Consider the following 27,266-nt stretch of genomic DNA (forward strand, 5'->3'; position numbering starts at 1 on the left):
ATATCTGTTTTCAGATCCACTCATAATTGGGTTTATTATATAGTTCCCCTGCGAACCATTTCTCATACATGCATACTCAGAGAGAATATAAACAGCTGCAATTCACTTTATTTATTAGATTGTATAAATGCTTAATATTTTACAAATTTCTAAGGGATATACAATATCAAAAACAAACAATAACATTAAACAGAATGCAAACTAAAACCAATAAACACCAATGTGAAAGTATATAAAAGCAAATTAAAACAAAAATTCAGGGCAACATTTACCTCGAAGGAATTATCTAAATAAAGATTCATAGGGTCCAGATTTTAAGCTTCTCCCTTCCCATGTACTACAATCTTATAGGGCGGCTCTGCTTTAGATTTCTTCATTATGTAAAACCAAACTGGTTTCTGCTAGAAGCAGGGCCTTCACTGTGGTGGCAACCACATGCCAGAACACCACCCCCTCAAGAGGTCTGCCAGGCTCATTTTAATAAAAGGTTTTAGGGCAACTATAAGCACTGTGTAACAACTGTGGTTGCGTCCTCTTTGTGACACTGCTTGTATTACAGATTTTGAATTGTATGCCACCTAGAGGTCTCTTGAATCAAACTGGCATGATACAATGAAATTATACCAGGATGGAAATGACTTAAGGGATGAGATGCTCAAGAGGAAACTATAAACCCTGACACACTGTTGCTTTTGTGAATGTAAATCCTCATTGGATCATGACCACAAACTCCACGAGAGTTTCACAAATGCTGCAAATGCTCCTGATAAACCTTCCAAAGGTTTACAGAAGATTGCATCACACCACTGTCTTATGTATACTTACTTGGGGGGAAAGCGCCACTGAATACTGGTAAAGATTTAGTTGTGAATCCTGTTCAAACCAATGGGACTTTAGCTTCGCCCTTCCAACAATAATAATGGAATACAATTCTTCCTAGGCTTGTCTTGTCCCGACGCCTGCATAATAATACGTATTTGAATAGATCCCATCCTTCATTGTGGTTCAGTCCAATCTTGTCAACAGCATCTGCTCACCTGAAAATCCGATGAATAAATCAGTTGTTCCCCAGCAACATGAGCTAGTCTTAGTGTTTCTAAATTGATTCTAGCAGTTCCAAAATGCTTCATGCAATGATCTGCATAATACAAATGTCTTCTTTCCAAACTTCCAGTACAAACAGGCACTATGAATAAATGAATCTTTATTTGTGTCAGTCATTGGCCATAGCAGTAAAACAATGTGATATACAAAGAATAGAAATAAAAAGTCAATTATATAAAATACATTTTAGAGTTTTGAATCAAAAGTCAAATAGTGTATCTTATTCTGATTGCCCCAGCTAAAATCCTTGCAACCTTTGCTGTGAAATAGGCACTATGTTTCCATGCTGCAGCAACATCACCAAGACTTGCAGTTGCATAAAATGCATGCCTAGTATACAGGGAATTGGGGGAATCAGCATGCCTTGAAAATTTCTGACAGAAGCAAGCAAGTATATTTTTCTTTTTTCACAGTTGCAGTGAATCAATATATAACTTTATTAACACTCTTAATACATTGTAACTTCTAGCTATTGGTCCACTGTTAGATTTTAATTCTTCAGTGGAAAGCATATTGATGAAGTTTGTAAATTAAAATATGCAAAAGAATATTACTTTTTTTCCTCCCACCCAAAGGGCATTTGAAAATAAGTAAAGGTAAAGGGACCCCTGACCATTAGGTCCAGTCGTGACCGACTCTGGGGTTGCGGTGCTCATCTCGCTTTATTGGCCGAGGGAGCCGGCGTACAGCTTCAGTACCTAATAACTAATATAATATCCTCTTTTTAACTAAGGGAAGCCAGAGCATTGCAGATGATCACTTTGGAGACAAACATGATTTTCAGCACATCTACCAAAAAGCTGGAAAGTGCTAAATTTTGATTTGTCCAGCTTCCCCCACCCCCAGGAAAAGACTTGTAAGTTTTCAGCCCTGCCCTGATTCCTACATAAGAGTTTAGAAGTTTAGAGTCCTATTTTAATGTCTGTTTTGAAAACAATCTAACCACACAACACCCACTTCAGTAAAATGAGAACCTGACCAACAACAGTGCACTGTCAAAAGTAAATTGAATCAACCTTCCAGCAGTTGACTTGAAACCCAAGTGCTCGAAGAAGCTCTTTACATACCAACCTGCCTGGAACTTACTCTAATGGGTCTTACTCCTACATAAATGGGATTAAGATGACAGTCTTAATGTTTTAAATAGATGAATAAAAATAAAACATTACGTTTTAGGGATTTCAACTGATTGTTTCCATATGCTTGGTTTTGCCATGGAGAGCTTGAGGTGTCATGCAAAGCAATTGACTGGCAAATCTCACAAAGCATAATGTGATTATAGATTATAACTCTGGTTATAGTCACAGTGTGGCAGAGCTACCGCTTCCTAAATCCTGCTACTTTGCTGTGGCCAGGGCAGAAGCTGGAGCAGCAACTTTTAATGAGAAGGAATTTGGTGGTCAATGGGAGGGAATTAACTACATCGACTTCAGAGCTAGGGTAATTCAGGGCTCGTTGGGGGATGTGCTAGTGAAGGGGATTAGGATCCTTGGATTTCCCTGGCATACCCCAGTTTTGCTTCACACACCAAGTGGAATACTGCCAACAGGGCATCTATTTTATGTCTCCAGTTTTCTGGAGGTATATCTGGAGGCCTCTAGCAGGCAAAAGACTATTCCACTGGCCTTCCCTACAAAAAGTCCTTAATGTCACTTTCAACAGCCCCTCAGGCCAGCTCTGGCAGGCTTTTGGATGGCTCTCTTAGATATGACTTTAAAATGTGATTAAAATTGTGGAAGAACCCACCTACCAAGACCCACTTCTGAATTACACAAATCCGTCCTAAAGTCAGGTAGCTAACGTTGGTCTGTGTTTTAAATGGCCATTAGTGCCTTTCCCCTGAATGGAACACATTGTTTTAAGGGTTTGATGATTAAGTCTTCCAAGTTTGCAGAATGCTTTTCTTTTCTAGCAAGGAGGTTTTAAAAAGTCGATTTAACGACAGATTGCCTTTGATTGCGAAGCAGAGTGCCTCATCTCTGAAGGATGCCAGCATTCTCTTTAAGTATTTGTTTACGTATTACAGAGTGTGGAGAAATATCCATGGAAATGCCAACAATTACCCTACCCCGCTCCCCCAGCCCCTTGCAATTTTCATCTTCCCATCTGGCAAGGGGGCAGGAAAAATATTATTTCTGCAGATGAGCATCCCTGTTCCTCAGTTCTAGGGAGGCTTGTGTTTTAAGGCTGAGAAAAGAACCACCTTAAAATAACCATCATAGAATGGTAAAGTAGGAAAGGACCATGAAGTCCAACCCCCTGCAATGATTCTTTGCCTGAGAGTAAGTCTCATGTGCTACCGACTGAGCTGTCTATAGCATTTCAGTGCATTTTGCTTGTTTCTGGCACACAGATCAAGGCAGATGGGCTGCCTCGTCCGATTAGACGCCGCAGGTCGGTAAATTGTGGGATAAATGTGAATATTTTTCTTGCGTGTGGAAATGGTGAGGCAGACGTGCCGGTGGATTACTCGTCTGCCGCCCACCAATCAGATTTTGGATGGGGATGTGAATGGCGGTGACTTGAGGGATGAGGAGGAGCTTGCATCACACATGCTGACACCTCCATGACAGAAAGGGGGACAAGCGGCCCATCCGGCCAAGACTCAGTGGCGAGACGCAGACAGATTCTGCAGTTGCCGCTTTCGGACTCTAGGGGTCACTTTGCCGTTCCGAGCAGCGCCGCCTCAGCCTGACATGCCCCTGTCTGCCTTTCCCACGTGACTGTCTCTCCTGAAAGGGGGAGGCGGGGAGGAGGAGGAGGAGGAGGGGAAAAGGAAGGAAGGAAGGAAGTGGGGGAAAGAACTTCACCGGAGACTACAATTCCCAGAAGCCACCGCTTCACCTTCCCTCCAGCCTCCGACACCGACCCCTCCCCGCAGCGGCCCCCACCCCACGCACGCACGCGCCGAGCCGCCAAAACGGCCGTCGCCCCCACGTGACGCCCCGCCGGCCAATCGCTTTCGAACCTGATTTGTTATCCGCCTCCCCCTTCTTACCTCTCCCCTCCCCTCCGCGCTTGTACGATCAGAGCGATCTAAGATGGCGACGGTGGAACCGGTGAGTGTCCTCGTTCCCGCTTCCTCCCTCTCCGATCCGGCGCTTTCCTTCTCGGCTTCCGGAGGGGCCGGGGAAAGGCCTGGCGGGGGCCAGAGGGCGACCATGGCGGAGGAAGACTATCCTAGCGGAGGGGTAAAAAAAAGAGGGAAGGGAGGGAAGGGGCGGCGGCGGCCTGGCAATGTGTGTGTGTCTGTGTGACGCGCGCGCGTGTACGGCGAGCCGAAGGTGCCGGCGCGTGCGATGAGGTGACTCGAGGGGAGTAGTCGAGCGGGGTCGGAGGGCGGGGGCGGGTGAGAGGAGAGGGAAGGGGGGGGGTCTAGGCGGGTTCCAAGCGCGAGCCGGATTGTGCCGTCACAGCTTGGGCGGGGGCGTTGAGGGGCGGCAGGGGAGGGGTCGCGTGCGGCTGGGGAGAGAGGAGACCCGAGAGGGCCCGTGTGAGGGGAGGGAAGCGGGCGAGAGCGTGTCCTACGGGTGGGGGCGAGGACCTACCGTCTTCGTTTTTGGTGTGGGCGGGGGCGTCGCGTGCAGGCTCAGAGGCTCCCGCCGCTTTCTCTCTCCGGCCGCCCCGCTCAAAAACCTCCCTGTTTCTCCTTCCCTCGTCAGTTCTTGCCCTACTAGGCGCCACACGGCGCCGTGGCACCTCCCCCATCCCCACGTTTCCCTCAGCGGCCTATTCCTCTCTTAGGCTGGGGCTGAGGCCGGCTTGCCTAGTGGTCGCCGCCTTCTCTTTTCACACCCCGAGAGCGTTTCGTGCCGCCCCCGTCCTTGAGGTAGAAGACGCCACCTTTTTTCAGGGGGTCCCGGGCCTAGTATGCGCACGCCGGCCGCTCTCGCCTTCCTTCTTTCACACCAGTATTTCGCAAGGGAAACGTGGCCATGGGGCGCTCCTTAAGATCGGCTCGGAAGAACAAACTTTCAGATTCCCCGGACCTCGCCTAAAACCCTTGGGAATCTGTTGCTTGCGAACGGAAGACTGGCCCAAAGTTGAGCTTCTTCCATACAAATCACCCCCACACCTTGGTGCCTGCTTTCTTTTTCTTTCTCCCTACCCGACACCCTAGGTTTACACATCTGTCGTGACCAAAAGATTGCTTAAATCGTTAATTTCAAAACAAGAAATTGCTTTGCTTGTCACTGCCACCTATCCCAATGTGGGTGGAGTGGTAACGTTCAAAAGCAGGATTTTTTGGGGGGGGTGCGGTGGAGAACTATGACAGCTCATTTAGCAACATTTGTGCTGGGGGAAACTCAGGCTATGAGCCAAGTAGCCCTGTAAATTGGTTCTGACACTGTATATAGGCAGCAGCAGCAAGTTAAACTTGTGTCTTAGAATAGCAACCTTTTACTGAAGGACTGAGTCTTGCCTGGCTGTAGCATGAATTCAGTATGCTCTGCAGTTCCCTTTAGGAAAATGCTTTCTATTGCTAACCTAATTTTCAAGAGTAGGCATAGTTTTAAAATGTATTATTTTTCTTAGTCCATACACATTAATACAAGCTGCTTCCTAAGCATCAAAGAAACAGAATAACTATGGAGTGATCCATAATTATAATAATCTTAAGTACCCAAACTCATACTCTTAAGTACCCAAACACTTTTGAAAGCTCATTTTCTGATATTTCCCAGTTTTAACAAGTTCCTCATTTTTGTCACTTTCATCATCGTCCAAAGCACAACTGTATGTGGGGTATTTGAAGGGGGCTTATTTTAAAGTACTATATTTTGCAAGGTATTCATCACCATGATTGAAAACCTTTCTGGACCATGTAGTATTGGAAAGGTAAGTATTCAGTCTTTAGTTTTGTATCTGTAATGTTTTATGCACCAGCACTAATTTTGTTGCTGGTTGCCACAGTTGGATATGAATAACTTGGATAGCTAGCTGAAGAGATTATGACTATATGATGTGGATTGTTCAAAGGCATTCTTAAGGAAGAGTGTGATGGGCAGATTAGAGCATGTAATTACAACAAAGAATGCATGTGATAAATAAGTGTTTCATCAGTACCTGTGCTGGCAGTGTCAAATTGCTATTTTCTGTTTACTAATTTTAATTGACATAGTTTTGAAGACCATTGTTAGTCAGCAGAAAGATACTTGGATTATCTGGCAATGCAGCATTATTTGACACAAATAATTAAAAAAAATTATTGTCATAATTGGCTTTATTTTTTAAACTATCTTCAGTTTCTAGAAGTAGCTTCCTTTCAGGTTCAGAATCTTGATTTGTTGAGTGGTAACTAGTAGTATAAGACCACATTTCTTGGGACTGCCCAGAGTTCTTGGCTCGCTGGACTGGATTCTTACTTAAGATAGGGTGAAATCAATGGGACCTAAATTATTTATGAGTAACTTTGCACAATGATTTCAATGGGAACAAAGATCAAATAACCTAATATTGATCCAGTCCATTGCGTCTCCTGTTTCTGTGTGGTCTCAAATTTACTAAGGTCCGAACATGTAGCTGTGTATAGTCTTAAGTTAAGTAAACAGCTTTCAGCATTATATTGTCAAGTCTTGCAAATTAGGATAGAAAATGGCATAACAGAACCCAATAATTACTTAATCTTGCCATATTTTCATATGCTGGGGCAGTTTAGTGGTTAAGAGAGCCAGTGTGATATGTTGGACTTGGATCTTGGAGACCAGAGTTTGAATCTCCACTCAGTTATGAATCTCACAGGGTGACCTTGGGCCAGTCACATTCTCTCAACTTAAGAAACCTCATTGGTTTCTTGGGAGGATAAAATGAGGAGATGGAGAACTCTGTACTCCATCTTGAGCTGCTTGGAAGAAAGGTGGGATATAAAAAGAATAAATAAAAACAAAAAACAACTGTTACAAAGCTTTTAAAAATCTAGCAGAGTGGCAGTGGCACCACTGAAATTACGAATTTAATTTACAATTGACTCTCAACTTAGGCATGTTCACCTTATACAATTACGACTTTACATGGTTGATGGCTGTCTAGTTGAAATTGCACAAATTAATAAAAGGCAGAGTTTAAAAGCTCTTTTTGTGCAGGGTTTTTCTAATGTGGAAAGAGGTTTTACGCTCTACTCCTTGCTTACTGGACTCTGGGAGGCTCTTGCGACATCTTGCCAAAGTTTGTGAGAGAGCCTTCTAGAGCCCAATAACCAAGGCGGAAAAGGGGGGGGTGTAAGACCTGTTAGGCGCCAACTCTGGAATGTAAGACTGCTTGTACAGGGGCAGTTTCAGCAGAGTGTTTCGACTAAACAATTTTTGTGTGTATATGTGCCGTCTCTGGAATGTAACCCCCTGTACTACATTATGACCAGATAGGGCTATCTGTTATTGAAGAGGTACACTGGTATCAGTGTTCAACCCACCCATGGGGCAAGGTAACCTGCCTCAGCTGGCAGGATCCACAGGGGCAGCAAATCCCTATGTAGGTCTTCACTCATTCTTCCTTTTCTGGCATGGAAAGGGGCCCCATTTTGTGGTTCTCCTCAGGTTCAAAATGTCTTGGGCTGGCCCTGATTTTAATAATCTCCTTTTATGTACCTACAACTGTGTGAAAAGAACATGAAGAAGCTATTCTAACTCTAATGGTACAGTGTCCACATTTGCAAAATCATGGTCAAATCCATTATTATTAGGAGTTGGAAGTATATTTGGATGTGCTTATCCTGCAAAAAGGAAAACCTACGCAACATAGTATTATCAGAATAGTAAACATGCAACAAGTCAACTTTGTACTTTGTTTATATAGGAAACCACTTCTAACCCTCAGACTTCAGAAGAAGAGAAAACCGAGACACCAGCAAGTCAGGAGGTAGTCAGTCCTGAACCATACGTTAAGCATCCATTACAAAACAGGTGAGACATGTTTCCTCTGAACAATATAATAGAATATTATAACTTACAGATATGAATTACATTGTTTGCAAATTCCTGTGAAAACCTGTTTTACTGCAATTTTTGACTAAAGGATGAAAATAAAAATCTAACCTTTATGATGAACTAAATGAGTATAAAGTGGATGTATTTCAAAAAATTGTAAAAGGGGAGCCTTCTACCTTTACAACCATGCAAACAAGATTGTAAAGCAGCTGGGATCTGGCTTGTAGTGCACACAATGGACCTAACCTCAGCAGCATGGCTTGAATTTGGTGATAATTTGTGTGCCGAATGCAAAGGAATAATCAGGAGCATGGCTTACATTTGGTGCAGTTGGGAGTCAACTGACTGCTGACCTAGAATAACACTCCTGATTGCCCCTTGGAAGATGCAACATCACCTGAACCACACATGATGTCATATGGCGTACGGTGAGCATGGCTGGGGAAGAATGGCCCTGTGGTTCACATTAGGAGTTCTGTGGGCAGGAGGTTCCAGACCCCTGGTGTAGAGCTTTGAACAGCAGTATTGCTGCATGATAAATAGCTCTTGTTTCAAACAGGACGGAAGAGGGGCAGCCCTGGAGAGGACACTTCAGTGCTATAAAAGCAGGAAAAAAGAACACTGGAAGACCAGTTATGAGTTTCTAGTCTCTGCAGCCACAGCAGGTGCTGTGATTTTCTAGGGGTTTGACTTCACCCCCAGAAGCGCATTCCATTGTCTCTTAAGACAGATGGAGGCCCACAACATTTCATAAAATCCTAGAATTGTAGAGTTGGAAGGGACCTCAAGAGTCATCTAGTCCAACCTCCTGTGATGCAGGAATCTCAAGTAAAGCATCCATGACTGGTGGCCATCGAGCTTAAGAACCTCCATGTAAGGAGAGTCCCAGGGGAGTCTGTTCCACTGTCAAACAGCTGTTACAGTCAGGAAATTATTCCTGATGTTTAGTCAGAATCTCCTGTCTCATAACTTGAATTGCAATACCTCAGCATTGCAGATAACACTTCTACCTTCCTAGAAAGCTTTCAAAGGTTCTGGGCTGCTCTCACACGTGTTTCATTTGAACCAAGTTAGAATCTGCTTTAACCTTTTCTAAAGTAATCTTTTCAACGTCTAAAATATGGGCTGCGTTCTGAGGACTGCCTTTGTTTTGTTTAAGAAGACTTTTATACTGCTTATAGACCAACTAAGTTTGTTCTGGTATTAGCTTTCGCGTGCATGCACACTACTTCAGATACCAGAACAAACTTAATTGGTCTATAAGGTACCACTGGATAATTTTTAATTTTTTTTATTTTGACTGCGTCAGACCAACATGGCTACCTACCTGAATCTTTTATACTGCTTAACCATCATAAACAAAATGTTTATTAATAATATTGATAATAAAACTTTTGAAGCTTATATTTCACTTCATTTAACTGTGAATGATTAAGGGAATAGTCTTTTAATTATTGGTGTCCATTTGACCTACTCAGTGCCTTAGGTGAGAACGCAGTTTTCATAAGTGCCTGGCTGGATCAGACCAAGAGTTGGTTGCCAGCAGGGCGAGTCAGATACTTCTGGGAAGTCCAGATACAGAGCATATAGACCACAATCTGATCCCATTGTTTACCCCTTAGCAAATACTATATTGTCTCTTAAGTATTACAATATGTGGGTTTACAACTAATCATATAATGTGGCACTGAGAGGGTTGTAACATAGATATCAGAATATGATGTGTTCATAGCTTAAAACAAATACAAATGTGTAATGAAATTGTGATTTAGAATTTTGGTGGCTTCAGTTTACAGATTTTCTTGTTTCGGGGGATAAACTGCTAGGAGCAAGAGACTACCTTTTTTTTAGTCCATTGTTAATCCTGCTTTACGTTTTTTTCCCTTCCTCTTGCTGAAAGACCTGCATTGCTGCAATATCCTGACACTTTTAAAATGAGTTACAGCTGGTAAAAGATACGATGGTGCTGGTGTAGTGTTAGGTTCTCATTACCAAAATAGGTTGCTTCCCCCAAATTTCTCTAATCAAATCTCCTTGTCCCAGGTCAGTGTGACCCTGTAAAAACATTCTTCCTGGTTATTCTAATTTGGATAGCTCAGATATTTCTGAATGTATTGAAGCTCTGTTGCATTTTCAAGAGTAGTTTAAAATAGCACACCCCAAATAGCTCTAGTTAAATAAGAATATTGATATTGCAGTCCTTGAGTGGTTGACTGAGTAGAATGTATAACTTCACAGAACAATACTCGGCAACTCTTCAAGTCTGTTGATTCTATGTGCTTTCTGAAGTTTTGCCTAGAGCAGTATCCCCATCCAAAGAAGTACATATATAGCAGCTGCACTGTGCACAAAGCCTTCTTTTTAAAGCTAAAGTGGTATTGATCAGTCAGTTAGTGAGAAGCAGCAGCAATGGTGGACTGAATCCAGTCTTGATGCACCTGATCACCAGGAGTTTACATTTTTAGACACTATACATGCAGCCCTGACTTTTGGATCAGAGAGGGTAACTTGCACAAGGTAAAGGTAAAGGGACCCCTGACCATTAGGTCCAGTCATGGCTGACTCTGGGGTTGTGGCGCTCATCTCGCTTTATTGGCCGAGGGAACCAGCGTTTGTCCGCAGACAGCTTCTGGGTCATGTGGCCAGCATGACTAAGCTGATTCTGGTGAACCAGAGCAGCGCATGGAAACGCCGTTTACCTTCCCACCGGAGCGGTACCTATTTATCTACTTGCACTTTGACATGCTTTCGAACTGCTAGGTTGGCAGGAACTTGAACAAGCAACCTCTAGTTGTACAGATACAGAAGCTTACTGCTCCCCATGGAATGCCACTAACTAGGTTGAGGTATATAAATTGTTCAGAAAGCATGCTTCAGATTATATGCTTTACTTCGGAATCTTGTTTTCAGAAGGAGATTGAATTTTGGAAATAACAGTATTTATAATCTTTTTTCCCCCCTTTCTTTCTTAGGTAAGCATTCATTATATCTAAATATAAATATCAGCCTTCCATCAAATTCTTTCTCCATCAGCTTTGCGATCTAGAGCCTCAGTACCTTGCCCAGTTCAGTGGGATCTGAAAATTAAACCTGTGGGCATTCTTGCTATCTATAATTTTCTTTCCTAAATTTCTTCTATGCTGTATGATTTTTAAGTCCTTACTAAGTCGTAATAGGACACTGGATAATAAAACATAGTAGCCTAACAAGAAATCAATATTTTTTCAGGTGGGCGCTCTGGTTCTTTAAAAATGACAAAAGTAAAACCTGGCAAGCAAATCTTCGTCTGATCTCAAAGTTTGATACTGTTGAAGATTTTTGGGCGTAAGTGAAGCTTCTTAGATGCGGGTCTCATTCATTCTTGAAGTATTTCTTTATAGTAATGTGTAGCTTTTTAAATCAGCCTGTACACTAGCTCAGAGCCTCTGTGGGAAGGTTTATACTGCATTTTTCACAACTCAATTAAACATGAAATTTGAATTTTCCCCTTTCTGTTCATTATGCAGGATGACATAAGGAAAAAGAGGGAACCTAGTAAGTTGAATGAAAGGGATCTGGCAAATACCTTGATTTTTTAAAATTGACAGGTGAAGCACAATTCAGGAAAATCTCTGCAGGCACAGACTAAAAATCCTTCAGAGTTTTTTAGTAGAAAAAGTAGCTGATTATGAAACTAATTAACACCAACGTAGGAGAACTTTAAACAGTCAGCTTCAGTACCTATCAAGTATTGGGGACTCCTATGAGCTCTGCTTATTAAGTCAAGATGACTAACCTGTGACACACCAGATGTTGCTGGACTACAACTCCTTTCATCCCTGACAATTGACCATGGGGCTGATAGGAGTTGAGTCCAATGGGAACCACAGGTTAGCAACCCTTGTCTAAACATTTCAGGTAATAAAAATGTAGAAGCAATTGTCTTACATTGTCAGCGTTCCTTATCTTATACACATGTGATTGGATTTAATTTTTAATTCCCCCCCCCCATGCCGTGAAATTAATTGTTGAGAATAAGTTTATATTCCTAATTAAAGCACCTTAAATTTTAAGATGCTAGCCTGATTTATCGTGGTGAAATCTGCACTGCTTGTGATAGTTCACTTTCTTAATTGTATTTTGCTTTTCCCAAATAGGTTATATAACCATATCCAGCTCTCTAGTAACTTAATGCCCGGTTGTGACTACTCACTGTTTAAGGTATGCAGAGTAAACTTAAGTATTAGCTTGTTAATTATTATGAATAATGTTACTAGTTTTGGGTCCCCTGTCTTAAAATGTCTTAGGATTGTATGTAAACCACACTACTCCACCTCCACAGAGTCTAGTATTTCCTTGTTGCACATTCATAGCTTGACACTTGATTTCTATAATATGTTCAGGCACACACTAGTGAACTTTGGTGTTTGAGGTGTGAATTGCTAGTCTTAAATGCCTCTGGGCTGCCTTGCCACACACTGCCTCTTTCCATGCTACTGTCTATAAATCAAATCCTTTTTCTAGTTAGTCCTGAAACATCTCTGGCAGTAGGAAAGTCTTTCCATACATTGGTTGTATCCAACAAAGTCTTTCCATTAGCGCAAAAGTAAGAGGCCTTTCTCTCCCCACCCCAGTCTACTGCAGTTAACTGGGGAAAGCCTCAGAACAGAGGGGTCCTGTTAGGCAGTTGGAATTTCTTGCACCAACAGGATAACTTAGTTGGGTACAACCCATTGCATTGCAGGTGGTATTAAGACAAATGAGTTAAAATCTTAATGCCATGAGAATAGCTGGGCTCGAATGCTGCATTAAAATGGAATGATATTGCGTTGTGCATCATATAGATTTATTGTTTTCTGCTCAAATTGCACTTTTTAGGATGGTATTGAGCCCATGTGGGAAGATGAGAAGAATAAACGAGGAGGACGGTGGCTAATTACACTAAACAAACAGCAGCGACGAAGTGACCTTGATCGCTTCTGGCTAGAGACAGTAAGTTTTTTGTGCTATTTTGTCTTGCTTAAATTTGAGAGATGAACTGTTCTAAAATTCCTGAAGGGAGGAGGCATGTTGAAGAACCCATCAGTTGCCACTTCTATGTACCTGTGAGTGGTGGTGTAACAACTTGTGCAGACACTGTGTCTGTCATGGTTAAACCATTAGCTGCTCAAGGTGTAATGGGTTCCCTAGGCATTGAATCCAGGCTCATTAACATGGTCCACCCCAAGTATGTGTGAAGCTTATGGGATCCCTGGGAGGCGGGGAGGTGGTAGTGCTAATTCTGATTTGGTGAAGGGAAATAGATAGGATTTCCCCCTTGCAATCATAAACAAATGCCCCAAAATGGCATGGAAAACTATGCAACAGGTAGAATAACTGCAGGACAAATGGGACAACACATGCTGAATTCTACTGAATATGCCATAGTACAATGGTACCTCTGGATGCGAACGGGATCTGTTCCAGAGCCCCGTACGCAACCTGAAGCGAATGCAACCTGTGATTCGCCGCCTCCGCACATGCACATGACGTCATTTTGAGCGCCTGCATGAGTGGCAAAACCCCGGAAGTAACGCATTCCGTTACTTCTGGGTCACCGCGGAGCGCAACCCAAAAACGCTCAACCTGAAGCTACTTCAACCCAAGGTATGACTGTACCTATTTGTAGACCTTTTAGACAACAGAGGAAGTTGTTCATCATCTGAGTAAAATTGTATCCTGTTGGGATGCTTTTGTTTTGAGAGGATTTGTGTTGTCACATTAGGGCTTAACAAAGTGGAAGGAATTTGCAGTTTACAGTAGACTTACTCTTGCATTTTTGTATGTGGATCCCAGCCCTAAATTTGCATTCCCTGGCTCTTGATATCTGAAAAGGAGCCCCTCAGCATGAGTGGCTGCTTGCATGTAGCACCCAGTAGCACAGGACTCTTTTTCCGAGGTTGCTATCCATGGGACACAAAATCAATGGTGGGGCCAACATGCCGCCTCCTTCAACATGTGCATTCCTTACGTATGAGTAATCTGTAAATAGGACTTGACACAAATTTGTTTGGTAGTTTTCTGATAAATCACTCAGGTCTTGACTTGCTTGTGACAGGGTTCTGGCCCGGGGTGTCAGAAGGTGCCTCTTGTTGCATAGATTATTTCGGCCTCATTTGCCTTGGGCAAATTAACATTGTTTTCAGGGTTTTGGAGAACGCCACATCTTTAGCTCCATGCCCATTTACATTTGGACTTCTTGGTATTTTTGATGCAGTGGACCAGTTTAGATGGCTAGTAGGGATATTTGGTCTGGCTCCTGAGTAATTTGATTTCTTTCTCCATCCAAGGGTCCTTAATTGTAGCTCTGCCCTTTCAGGTTGACAGTGTGGAGTTATGTGGAGCTCAGTTTATTGCCAGTGGTTTCTAACATATAACTGAAGACGCTGAGAGTTTGGAACGGATTGCCATCAATACCCTGATACCACCCAGCTCTTAACTGAACAACTACAAAGAGCTATCTCAATTCTAAATCTATGGTAGATGAAACAGACTGAACTTGCATCTGGGCAAGAAAGAGTACAGTGGGCCCAGCACTTATGCAAGGGTTCAGTTCTTGGGGTCGGTGCCCAAAGGCAAAGTTGGGAACATTTGGAACTGCTCACCCTCTGCCACAAGGCAAAGGGTTGCATATTGGGCCCTGGGAAAGTTGCAGGAGGGCCCTAGAATGCACACATGACCTGCCCAGTATGGGAAATAAATGGAGAGCAGGGAACAACAGGTTTTCCCCACTCACCATATATTTATTTACTTTTCCTCATCTGTGTACGGTTCTGATAAGTAAATTGTGTATAAGTAAATTAAGTCTTAAGTTGTGGCCCACTGTATTATAAACACTTGGCAACAGGTTGATCTTAGTGGTAATCTCATCAGGTAAGAGCCTGTGGATGCACAAATCAGGGATTGCCTGCATTGTTCTTCAGAAAGCTGATGTGTGGTGTTCTCTGGTTTCCTGTCAAAGACAGTTGAAAATGCTTTCATATTATTGGTTATCTTGGGAGTGTTGAAGAGTTTCTTGTCTTATGCAGTGTTCATTTTCTTCCGTTCATTTGGTTGTCTTTTTCTATTTAGATTGTTTAATGGTCTATTACTCTTTTATAGCTGTTGTGCCTTATTGGAGAGTCCTTTGATGACTACAGCGATGATGTATGTGGAGCAGTTGTTAATGTTAGAGCCAAGGGTGATAAAATAGCAATATGGACTACTGAATGTGAAAACAGGGACGCTGTTACACATATAGGGTAAGTTAAGCTGAATAAACTGCAGTATACTGTCTTCCTAAGAATACCCTATGTGTAGAGCTGGTTCAGACATCGCTATAAACCAGGCAGAAGGAATTACTGATCTGTGGGTCAAATTAGGAGCCTTACAAGTCCAGCCATGCCGACCCATTGATCACCTGACACCCTATGACAAAGGTGTGGGATTGGTAAAGCTATGGTGACAAAGGAACAATTAAGAGACTTTGAATATAGTCCCAATTGTTCCTTTGCAGCAGGGCTTGAGCACGGAATACAAGTCCTGCTGATGGCTGGCAGACTCAGGTCTTCTTGACACCATGACAGCAGGTTATTTACAAGTGGGTGGATTTGCCTGACAGTCAAAAACAGCCCACAGAGAGGTGGCCACTTCTTGACCCAGCCCAGTGGACAAAAGTGATTTCCCACCTCTGCTATAAACCATGGCTTATTGTGATAGGAACAATATGTTGCAAGGCTTGAGCACAGACACTTTCCAATTCCTCCAGCATTACTCCAAGGAGAAGATAAAAAGCTTTTACTTCAGGGTTTTTTGTTTTTTTAAGAAAGGTAGCTTGTTTTGTCCAAATCCAACTAACTGGCTAATATTGACGATGGTTTGCAAATTTCAAAGCTTGTAATATGAAGTTTGTTTCCAAAAAAACCCCATATTTAACTACTGTTAAGAGTATGGATGTAATGCTAAACTGCAGTTAATTGCAAATGGAAGAGCATCCCATCTCCTCCATGGCCACACTGGAGAAGGAATGGAAATGTATAAGCCCCAAACTTATTGCAGCTCATTCCCATCACAGTAAATCATGGCTTATCATGATGTCCACACTGTTCCACCATGTGCAGCCTAATCTTAAACATTCTCATAATCTTTACTCAGAAATCTTACTATGTTCAGTGGACCTTACTCTCAGGTAAATGTGCGTAGATCTGCAGCCTGTTTCCATTGATACCAAGGATAATGAAGGAAATTGAAACAATGCCATCCTCTTGGGAAAATTCAGCTGAAACTGTTACTCTTTCACAAGTATGATGTAGTGGTTTGTTTCTGGACAGTTTCACAGTGGGTACTAATCTCAGTTGCAAAAGATTGGAGATTATAGTGTTGCTAAAGCATGAAATATACCCTATGACTTTATATTCTGCATATTACAGAATGATGAGGTTTAATTCAGAGTATATTTAAATTCTGTGAAAGTATATTAAATCCATTGAAGCCACATGAACATGGATTTGGAAATACATAGACTTTGAAATGAGTATTTATTGAAAGGAAAACTGTGATTGCAAACATCTGCATTTATTGTGCATACAGCCTATTGTCCACTATTGGACATACACTTACTTACTTGTAATTGCTGTCATTGAATGGGTTGAATAAATCAAAGGTGTTCTGTAAAGTTAAGACTGGCCACGTTTCTCTGAAAATAGAAGTTTTGTGTCAGAGCCAATAAAACTTTGTGCAAATGTTATGAGATAGCTGTGGTCATGTCAGGAATCAAACATTATTTTGGCTGCAAACCTAAGCACCCTTACGTGGTACAAAGGGACCTCTGAGTAGGCTTGTGAAGCATTGCAATTAGTATTGGAATAGGATTCTATTTTGAGAACTGCACTACAATATGCCTGACTTACAGCTGTGTGTGTGCTAGTGAATGAATTAACTTTATCTAAGCCAGCTGGAGGGTCTGGACCCCCTAGGTTACGGGCCTGATTCAAGGTGGGTTGCAGCAGTAGCACAGTCACCATGCAAAATGCAAATATGGTAAAAGGTTAAATAATGGGTTCCCAAATGCTTGTTTGGGTTAAAACTGAGTCCTGGGTCTGAAAAGGTTGAAGATCCCTGAAATCGACAGTGATTTCAGTCCAGACCTCCAGCCTACAAAATGAGACCAGCTTCCCATTATTCAAAGGATGTAATCGGGGCTTTCTCACCTGTAATTGTTGTGCAGAAGATGAAATTAGGCAGGTGTGCACTTTCACCTTTGTGTGATAAGCTGCACTTGCCAAACTTCCTTCCTTAATGTAGCTGTTAGTGGCGATAGTTTTCTGCCCCCTTGGATCTATTTCTGCCTTTTTCCTTAAATAGCCTAAATGAGATAAATAAAATGATGCTGAAGTCGCAGCTGCTACCAACCTTAAGGGGGGTGGGCTGTGAGCTGCCAGTGGGAGACAGATGGTTTTAAGGGACATTCAGCCTGTAATAGCCTTTCTTTGAAAGTAGAGATAAGTCAGAGCTTACTAAAAAAAAGTTACAAGATAGTGAGTCCTGGTGATTCATTATGGATATAATGAAGAGCAGTTAGATTTGTCAGATGATAGTATCAGTTATTCGGCAGATAAAGTTGAAATGGAGAATATGTGAAAACAGTATGAATTGACTGCTGAGAGGTTTGAGATTTTTATAACAGCCAATTTAGTATTTAAAATAATATAAAACTCTCTGAATTTTTTGGATTGAGAGCTTTCATATGTGAAACTAGCATCTTGTTCTCTTCCGTTGAATACTATTTAAACAGATATTTTATGTTTTTATTTCTCAGGAGAGTGTACAAAGAAAGGTTAGGACTTCCTCCAAAGATAGTGATTGGTTATCAGTCCCATGCTGACACAGCTACTAAGAGCGGCTCCACCACTAAAAATAGGTTTGTTGTTTAAGAAGACACCTTCAGAGTATTTCATAGGAGACTGCGTCAAGCAATCGAGATTTGGGAGCTGAACCAAAGCCTCTATATAAAAGCAGAGTGGACTGCATTTAAATCTGATTTCCATCTAAATGTTGCTAAATTTGTGAAAGTCTCATTTGCTTTTGTCTTGTACTTCTGTGTTTGTTTTTCTCCCCCATTTTTGGCTGAAGTAACCTTTATCCAATCAAAGAATTTCAGTACATTTGCCCACTGAAACCATAAAGGTCTCCCTAGCTCACTCTGTGATGCTTCTTAGGAAAGTAAATATTATATTAAATATATCCCAAAAACAGTGCCATTTCTACAGGGGAAGAAACTACTACTTTTTCACCTTTGCATTGTATGCAACTTGTTTTGCTGGTTTGAAAGAATAGTATGATGCATACATTTTTCTAGCAAATATTTCTTTATACAGCATTGTCTTTGCTGTAATGGATGCTGATGGCTGCTAGATTTAATTTATTGTTTCCCTCTCTGATAACATTAGTGATATTCTAATTTCAGTTCTTGCTCATGTAACATTGGTGAAGGATCTATCTGGGAATATGACAAAAGGTTTAATAAACATTAATTTTGTGCATTCTTTGGTAATTATTTTGTAACATCAAAGCTTTGCTACGAGTTTCATGCATTTCAAGTCAAATCAGTGATATGTTTGTGTGATTTCCTGAACATAATTGTGGATTTTTAAAAATGTAACACCATAATTACATTCCTTACTAGAAATAGTATTCCTGTTTTTTGTATCTTATGCTGTATTTTAACACTTTGTATTCCTTAGGTTATATTTTGCTTTGGTTTAAAAACAGCTCGAATAGAAACGCAGTCCCATTCATATTAAGACAGTGTACAAAACTGTAAATAAAATGTGTACAGTGAATTGTCTTTTAGACAAGTAGATTCGTCCTTTTATTTCATTATATTGACTTGTTTTGTACTACTACTGATAAGGCGGTCTCTATAGCGGCCTCTGTAGTAGGCGAGGTTGAGCCTTAAGGTAGCATTTAATTCGAGTTGTGCTAGATTTTAATAGATAGTGCTATCTTCAGACAGAACTGCATTGCGGTGACTATATCTTAAATAGATATGTTTGTTTAACTGTTCAGTGAATTACATTGCTGTTTGGGCAGCATGCTCAGAAATGGAATAATCCAATGGAACATAATAGCTGAAAGCTGGCCTGCCACTGCAACAACAGGAAACAGAAAATCTGGAACTAATAAACTGGGTGTCAGAAAATGAGCAAACTGTATTTACTTTGCAGAACTATAACAAAATGGCTTTCTGGCTCTGGAAGTGGTGGCTTAGAGAGTAGAAGTTTGGTACCAGTTACCACACTAAGTTATGTTAACTTTCTCAGTACTGTACCAAAATGCAGGCCATGGTAACTAGATGGTACAGCCATTATTTCACCAAGTAGGAGTTCTGAGGAATCCTGGGAGTGTGTTTAGCTGACAAAAATCTGAACGTTTTGATTTGAAAGCTGTCTCTAAAACAGTTCTTCTGTTATGTAGAACTTCAGTTATATTAAGGTTGACATTTGCCGCACTTAAGGTAAATGTTATGGTGGGAGACCTTTTCCCAGATGTGCTGGTTTTGCCTTTTGGTTCTTGCAGGCTATCCAGCATGAACCCAAGTAGCCTTTTGTATAAAAACTGATACTGTATTATTGCAGTTAATACTACCCCCTCCCCTGAAATAAATGGAATCACTCTTGTATTAAAGCATATGTGGTGTGTAATAATGTCTAATGCTATTTGACACAATGAAATGACAGAGTTCCTGGCCAAAGTTTTACTGTTGCCAACTAGAGTGATTGGTCTGGAGGTCTGTAAGGTTTTGTAAAAGTCATGCTTGTCAACAATCATAGGACTGGATCTAACAAGCTTTGGATTTGAATGCAAATCGAAACCATGCTTAAAGCAGGTAGCCCCCCTCTGCGGGTACAATTAAATTACGATGCAGGAAATAAGTAGCTTGGATCAGTGATACTTTTAAAAAATCAACAATAAAAAGCCATGTTATGGAGAGAGGGGTCAATTGGGTTGAGAATGTGGTGCGGAGAAGGGGTTAAACTCCCACCCACCCCTTTGCATGATGCTGTTCTAATTGAAAGTGCCCTCCTGAACCTGCTATTTGCCAGGCGGGGGAGTGAGTGACCTTGCAGATACCGTACTAACATGCTTTCCCTTTCAGGACAGAAAACATGTTTTGAGGGAAGTTAATTAACAAAATGTCATGGGGAGACAGTTTAAAAAACCAACAGCCCTCAAGGCTCCATGGTTCAAATTTGCCTCTCCCCCCCCCCCCACCCAAAGCAAGGGTTGTTAAAATAATAAGAAAAGCTATGCCATGTCTAGTTGTGTTCTGGGTTGGTTGCTGGTCTCATAAGTGATAGAATCCTAATTTACAGGTTTCCCAAATTTGAGCGTAGCCAATTCTTGCAATCCAACAGGAGTCAGAGGAGGGCAAGAACAGCTGTGCAATGAAACTGCATTTGAGTATGTCTTGAAAGGAGAGTGGGAGATATGCAAACAAGATTTTTCAGATGTCTCTGTGTGGGTTGCACAGAAGTACATCAAGTGGTCTTGCCATACTGGCACTTGGGAAATAAAATACCAGATTTTCATCTAGTTGCAATAAGTTTGGGTAATCAACACAGAAGTGGCAAGTCCAGATGCTGGTGCTGGTCAGCTTGTGGAGAATGGGTGTGTTGAAAAAAGGTCCTAACCGCCATCATATTTCTCCTTTTAATTCTACAACATCCTGTAGAGGGCTGGGCAGCCAAAAGGAGCACTGGTCTTTGTGGCTGGAGACCTGTGTCTTCATATCTCATTTCTCTCTCCAAACCCTCTGATTTCTGCCGCATTCATGCAATATCTCTTTTTCCAGCCCCTCTTGTAAAAATATTCTGCATTCAAAATCTAGGAATAAAAGCAACATAAAATGCAAAGTAGTTTACTGATCACGTCCCAGATTCTGCTGAATTACAAAATATATGTCTTGTGATGTGTTAATGCTTTATGCTCTCTTTTCTGCTCTGTCATCTAAGTAATCTGGTTAGCTGTCTTTATTATTGGTGAGTGGGGGGCGTAAGAGATGTACAAAATTAAAAGACCAGTCCTAGTACAGACAAAGATGAAGGCAAAATTTCTTAGTGGTTCAGTAGGTGTGAATTTGCACGTTTTTACATCTGCAGCAACTGGTGTATTCTTTCGTACTCCTGTTACCTGAACAGAATATTTGAGATGTTAAGTAATTAATAGTGTGTGTGTTTTTTGTTTTTTAAAAAGCACTCTACCAATAATCTAGCTGCTGTGATTCTAAGTAAAATTGTTACAATGAACCAAATCACTTCTCACAAGTTTTGAAGCAAGGTGGCCCATAAACATCAATAGGAACTGTGGGGCAAGCAAGTCATTGGGCATCTTCCTAGTCTCCTAAAGGGAGAGAGGGCATGTAGATTTGAGTTCAGCAGTGGTGATACAGCATGATTATGTTGGATGGACATACGCATGTCAAAGCTTCACTCTTTTGCCTGGAGAGAATGCAACCTACTGTACAAAGAGAAGTGTATGTTCCATCTATTGCTCCAACCACTTTTGCCTCTGCCCCTCACCTGTGACTGAAAAAGCTTTCCCAACCCTGTTCCATGCTTCCTCGTAACAAAGATATTGCCTGGTGCTTCTCCTTGATCTGCCAGAGTTGGTAGCACTATAGCAAAGCCTAATCCCTGATCAATTTCGTACGAAGGAGGGAATACCCAGCATAGTCTTGGCAGAATATCTAAGACGATAACCTTCTAGAAAAGGCAATCCCTGAGGAACTCAGGACTGCAGCCATTTAGAGAATGCTCAGACAGGAGTCTGAAGTATTAGGAAATAATGAGAAAGCAAATAACTGCTGTTTGTTCCTAGCAGTCTCTTGGGAGAGATGCCATAGCTAAGGTAGAGAGAGGCCAGTAAACATCTAATAAAACAAGATGGCAATTAAGAAAAACGCTGGCTCCACAGCATTGTACTGGTGCTTTTATTACTAGTGCTAAAACAAAAGCTCTCTAATTTGCAGCCGCATTTCAGTCACTACAATAAGTGTAATATTTGGCTTAGGAAGCTGCAAGAAGGTATAAAACCTTCAATACATAAAAATATTTCTTTAAATGGTGCTTCTTTTAAGGGCCCTGCCAGAAAGGGGGGCTTAGAATCCTAACAAATGGTGGGCTTGTATATAATCCATCAGCTGTGTTAAACATTAGGCTGGCTGTGGATATTTAGTAGAATGCAATTTTCAAAAAGCAAAGAAATCAAAGCAGAAATGCCTTCCCTCACTTTTAATATTACGTAGAAGGGAAAAAAATGGTTTAGGGAAACTTAATACCAGCCTTCTGAAATGTCACAACACTTACCACCCAAGAGAAAAATACATAAAGGGAGCAGCAGGGATCATGTAAGTTGACCTTGGAAACATTATAAATCCCAGGATTCTTAATTACACAGTTTAGGGTAATTTTGTCCCAGGGGTGTCATCTTCCTCATGCCCAAATGCTCCCAAGGAGTTTCTCAGACGTGTGTGGCAAATATTTTAACTTGGGAGGAAAAATACTGGTGTCAGTTTAGTGCAGTGTGGGAAACAGTACAAGGGTTATGTGTGGCTGGTAAAGCTGCCTGCCCCCCTCCCCCGCGCACACACACACGAAACCAAAACTGGCTGGACCAAAACTGGAGAAGATAATTTTCAATGTGAGATACTTGATCTTCTTTCAGAGACCGGGAGAATGTTGTGCAGGCGGCGAGAGAACTGTAACCTCTTGCCTCTTAAGCACCACAAACCTGGCTAAGGAGCATGTGTTTGCTTTCGGAAGCGACACCAAGGGCTGCATCAAACGCAACATGGGAGATCTGTCGTCAGGTCTCCCAGTCTGCTTTTTCAGTTCAAAGCAGGTATGAGGTGCAGCAGTGGTGCTGGGATGGAGGATTGGCTTCACATTGTCCCTTCCATCCCATTTTCCAGATCTCATCGCCACTCCCTGATACAGCTGCTAACCATGCAGCTGGCTTGGGGGGGAGAGTAGAGAGAAAAAGCAAAGAGAAAAGTCTACTCTGATTTCTTTTTTATTATTTTTCTGCAGCAGAAGCCAGGGAATTGGATTGGGAAAGAAACTGGGAAAGACCTTCAGGACCTCCACTCCCCAAATAATTCACTACTGTGATTTTTTTTATGATTAATTTTCCTACTGATGCATGTGCCACTTTAAACTGCTTTGACAGAGCATGAGGCTCTTAATCTCGGCTGTGGGTTCGAGCCCCACATTGGGCTAGGTAACTCTTGGGGTTGCTTCAAACTCTACAATTCTGTGGCTCTATAGCAAGTGAAGCAGGGCTCTTTGTGTTGCAGATTGAACGCAGGCTGGCTCTACATTGATCTTTTAAAAAAGCGAAGAAAATAAATCCCGTTATATAGCTCTCAATGCAATTTTCCATTGACTGCTCTACAGCTCCCCCTGGTATCACATTTTAATAACACATTTATAACATCATAACTCACTAGTGTAGATTAGTCCTGAGTGTCCTGCTCATGGTTAGCAATGGTATTTCTTGTCATCTTCTCAGAAGGTGCAGGGGATACCAACTTTCTTCTCAAAACAAAACAAAGACATCATTGTCTTAAGTTGAGTGAAGAACCTTTTCTGAGACTGGGGTTGCGTTCCCTTCACTGGCAAAATTCTGGCTGGATAACAGCCACATGTTGGGCAATTCAAAAGTGAGCAGGGCGTTGGATGTGACTTTATACATTAGGGCTGCGGTCGGGGGGCAGTTGATTCTATTTTTATCACTTCTTCCTAACTGGTAAGTTCTACATTTGAGCTTCCGCATGACGCAAAAGCAATTTCTGGAATGATATAGTGTAAATTTGGTGCTCATTTTCATGTCCTTTGCTTCCAAAAAAAAAAAAAAATCTGTTTGCAAAGAAGATGAAAATGAATGCTAAACGTGAGCTGCATTCCACTATATTTCTGGAAGTGGCTTTTCCATTGCTCAAATACAGAAATCAACAGTTAGGGAAATGTCATAAAAATGGAATAGACATGAATGCAGGCTGTGTTATAGTCAAGCCATGCAAAGTCAGAGATTCACGTTCAGACAAACAAGGCATTGCAGTTTGAAGACACATTTCAACTCAGTAAAGGCACTCCAGGAGTGGTTTTTTTCTCTCTCTGCCCTTGCCAACCATTGGCACAGAATCATAAAATTTAGAGTTTGAAGGTACCCCAAAGGTCACCTGCTCTTTAGTGCTCAATCGGAGCTAACGGGAATTTGAGTTTCCCCCAGATTGCCATTTGTTCTGATAGATCACTAAAGAGTGGGTTTTCCCTTGGAAAGAAGTGGGGCAAGGAGAAAACTCCTTGGATCCATGCTTAGAAAGTGTGGGTCAAGCGGGAAACTGCCAGGACTTGTGCTTTCTAAACACAGCACATGAGCCCTGTATTTTATATATTTATAAATATATAACTGAGATCAATAACTGCAGTTACCTGTGTATGACAGCTATGTAAATTTTACCATTTTTTATGTGCTCTAAGCTGCCCATAGTGTTTGGGGAAACCCAGCCAGATGGGTGGGGTATAAATATAATCATTATCATCATCTAGTCCAACCGTCTGCAATGCAGGAATCTCAACTAAAGCATGTGGACCCTGCAAGGTTGTGCAGAAGGGAATGAGGCCCTTGAAATCAAAAGAGTCCTCTGCGCCTGGACAGCATCTGCTTGCCTTCAGCTCTGCGAGACTCTGGATGCTACACCTACAGCTCAGGAGCTGCATTTTTGGATCACGCCGGCACAACCTCATAATAAAGTGAATGGCTGCAGGCCAAACCTTTTCTGTCCCCATCCTGGTGGCAAAAGGAAAAGTGGTGGAACTCTTAAGACAGCAGGGGGAGTGTTTGCCAACAGAAGCTGTATATACTGATAAAATGCAAGTTGACTTGTCCAGATAGCACTGCTGCACAGCTGCCTGCAGCTGGCATCTTTCCTGCAAACAGCACCCTCCTTTCTTTCTCTGGCAGCTGTTACTGGGAGGGAGTCCCCCCCCCCAGCAGCTGTGGAGGAGTTCCTGGAGAATTTTTTGTTGAAAACAATAGCAAACAAATGGGGGGGGGGGAATGACGGGAAATTCATAACTTGTGGGTGATACTATATCCAATCTTGGCCCTACTTAAAGTAGACCCATTTAAATCCATGAACATGGCTAACTTTAGCCCATTAAGTGGGTTCGCCCTGAGTAGGACTAACAGTGGATACGTTAATTAGCTTCCATTTGTTGAGTTAAATAGATCTGTTCATATCTTGATGACGGTATCTAGTGACTTTAGATAAAATATGAAGAATAGTATAGAAGGCACAATGGAACCCTCCATGCAGTTATTTGGTAGTAAGCCTTTCTAAATACAATGAAACTTACTCGTGTGCAAACATGCAAAGGATTTGATGGTTCAGCTAGAATGCTAAGCATGCTTTTGGCCGCAATTCTAAACATACTTTTTCTAGGGGAGAAAGACCCTTTGAACATAGTGCAAGTTACTTCTGAGTAAACATGCAAGGTGTGGAGGGAATAAGTAACAGTGAACTCAGTGGAACCTATTCTTCAAGTAGAGATGGGGGATTTGATTCAGTTCACATTTAAAAGCAAACCTTGCTTTTTGCCGTATGGTTTGATTCTGTTTCTTATACAAACATAAAAACACATGGATGCTCACAGTTTTATTAGTTTATGCAAATGTTTTGAAATCCGTAGGTGTTACTTCCAAGTTCTTGGTTCTAAAATGCATCTGTGAACAGATAAACAGGTGGTCATTTTCGTAGTTTTATTTTAAGAGAGAGTTATCAAGTGGATTCAACACCTAATTTTATTTCCACTTTGCTGTACAATTGCCAGGTCTGACTCTCTGTGTATTTATCTGCTTTCACTACTTGTGGCACAAAAAAGAAGAAACTTTGTATTGGTTTTTATTTCTGGATATGTTTTGTAAAAGTATTTTTTTCTTACTTATCTCTGTAAAATACTGAGGGGAGGGAGTAAACCCTACTTAATTTGCACATTCCTAAACAGTACACTTATCAAAATGCAGTGACCTTCAAAATTCACACTTCTCTAAATTTTGCAATGCAGTTCTCCAGTTATGTGTACAAAAATGCATTATATAAGGAGAAAGGTTGTAAAGTGTGCCTTGCAGGCAGAGTTGCCTAGATAAATTTGCAGTAACATGCAAAAAAGATTTCTACAAGGACTTTTTAAAAAGGTGAATCGATATGGAAACGTGGAAAAATGAGACACTGAAATGAACAGATTCACCCATCCCTATTCTTGAGTCAACTTACGTAGGGGTGTGCAGATCAAGTGGTTAATTTTAGAGGGAACTGATGAGACATGGAGCAATGGTGTTCAGAACATGGCTAGCATAGCAATTACAGTGTTCTATAATTATTCCCGGAAGGGCGGGTGGGATTAGATGCAGCAGAATCTTACCTAAAATCTTCCCGGATGCACATCTTAGTAGTTTAAAAAGTGACAGAAAAACCAGTAGGCCTTGCAAGAACTTGGGCATGCACAAGCATGCCAAAGCAATATGAAACTCTGTGCCTCAGCAGACACCAGTCTGCCTCAGTTGCTTACCAGTAGCTGTTCTTAGCTCACGCTCAAGAGCTTCACACAGAAAACAATATTGCCCTTAATTCACAATGCTGTTGAAAAGACAATCCATTTGCTGCTGTGCTCCTTATCTCCTATCTTTGAAGAGAGACGTAATGCAACGCTTTCTTGGTTACGACAGCACCCTCTTCCTCGCGTCTGAGGTGATATTTCTGACAGAACAGGCTGTACTTGGGGACAGAGACTGCTTTGATAAAGCAGGGGAACAGCTGTTTGACAGTAGATACCACGAAAATGTGCTCCCCCCTCTCTAAAGGCTGAAGGAGGGTTAGTTTGCAAAACGGTTCCCTTCTCAGGCTCCGTTGGGGAAGCAAAATGATTCCACCATTTTGGCTAGGTCAGTGTGTTCTTCTCTGTTGAAAAGGTGCACACAGTAGGCTGCTCAGCTGGAGATAAGATCAGGGTAGTGTTTCTGCCAGATTCTACTGGAGGTACAATTCAGGCAAAAACTCACTGCTTATGCCTGGGCAGCCCCATCTATGTTGACATCCAACTGACTTCAGTGTTACTCAAGCCCAGATCATGTGGCAGCCTATGAACCAGCCATCATGTGTTTTGAGAGGCCTTCTGGTGG

At 41.7% G+C, this 27,266-nt stretch overlaps 1 protein-coding gene and 1 long non-coding RNA gene across 5 annotated transcripts; one reads left to right on the forward strand and one right to left on the reverse strand.

Annotated features, from left to right (window-relative positions):
* Positions 1-843: 843 nt before the first annotated feature.
* On the reverse strand, positions 844-4,236 carry LOC310852904. Its single transcript, XR_014568418.1, has 2 exons — positions 4,103-4,236; positions 844-1,186 (listed from the first exon to the last, which is right to left on the reverse strand). It is a non-coding gene; the product is annotated as an uncharacterized lncRNA (long non-coding RNA).
* Positions 3,658-19,709, forward strand: EIF4E (eukaryotic translation initiation factor 4E). Of its 4 annotated transcripts, none has more exons than XM_083756941.1 (7): positions 3,658-4,163; positions 7,897-8,003; positions 11,256-11,351; positions 12,164-12,227; positions 12,885-12,998; positions 15,147-15,286; positions 17,842-19,709. In XM_083756941.1, exons 1-7 carry the CDS (start codon positions 4,146-4,148, stop codon positions 17,954-17,956), a joined length of 654 nt encoding a protein of 217 aa, XP_083613067.1. In that variant the 5' UTR covers positions 3,658-4,145; the 3' UTR covers positions 17,957-19,709. The 4 variants fall into 4 exon arrangements, with proteins under 4 accessions (XP_083613067.1, XP_083613065.1, XP_083613068.1 ...); XM_083756939.1 differs by having other exon boundaries at positions 3,909-4,295; XM_083756940.1 differs by lacking the exon at positions 3,658-4,163 and adding an exon at positions 4,573-5,943.
* Positions 19,710-27,266: the final 7,557 nt, after the last annotated feature.

Source organism: Podarcis gaigeae (genome assembly GCF_964106915.1).
Source record: "Podarcis gaigeae genome assembly, chromosome: 9".
Taxonomy (NCBI): Eukaryota; Metazoa; Chordata; class Lepidosauria; order Squamata; family Lacertidae; genus Podarcis; species Podarcis gaigeae.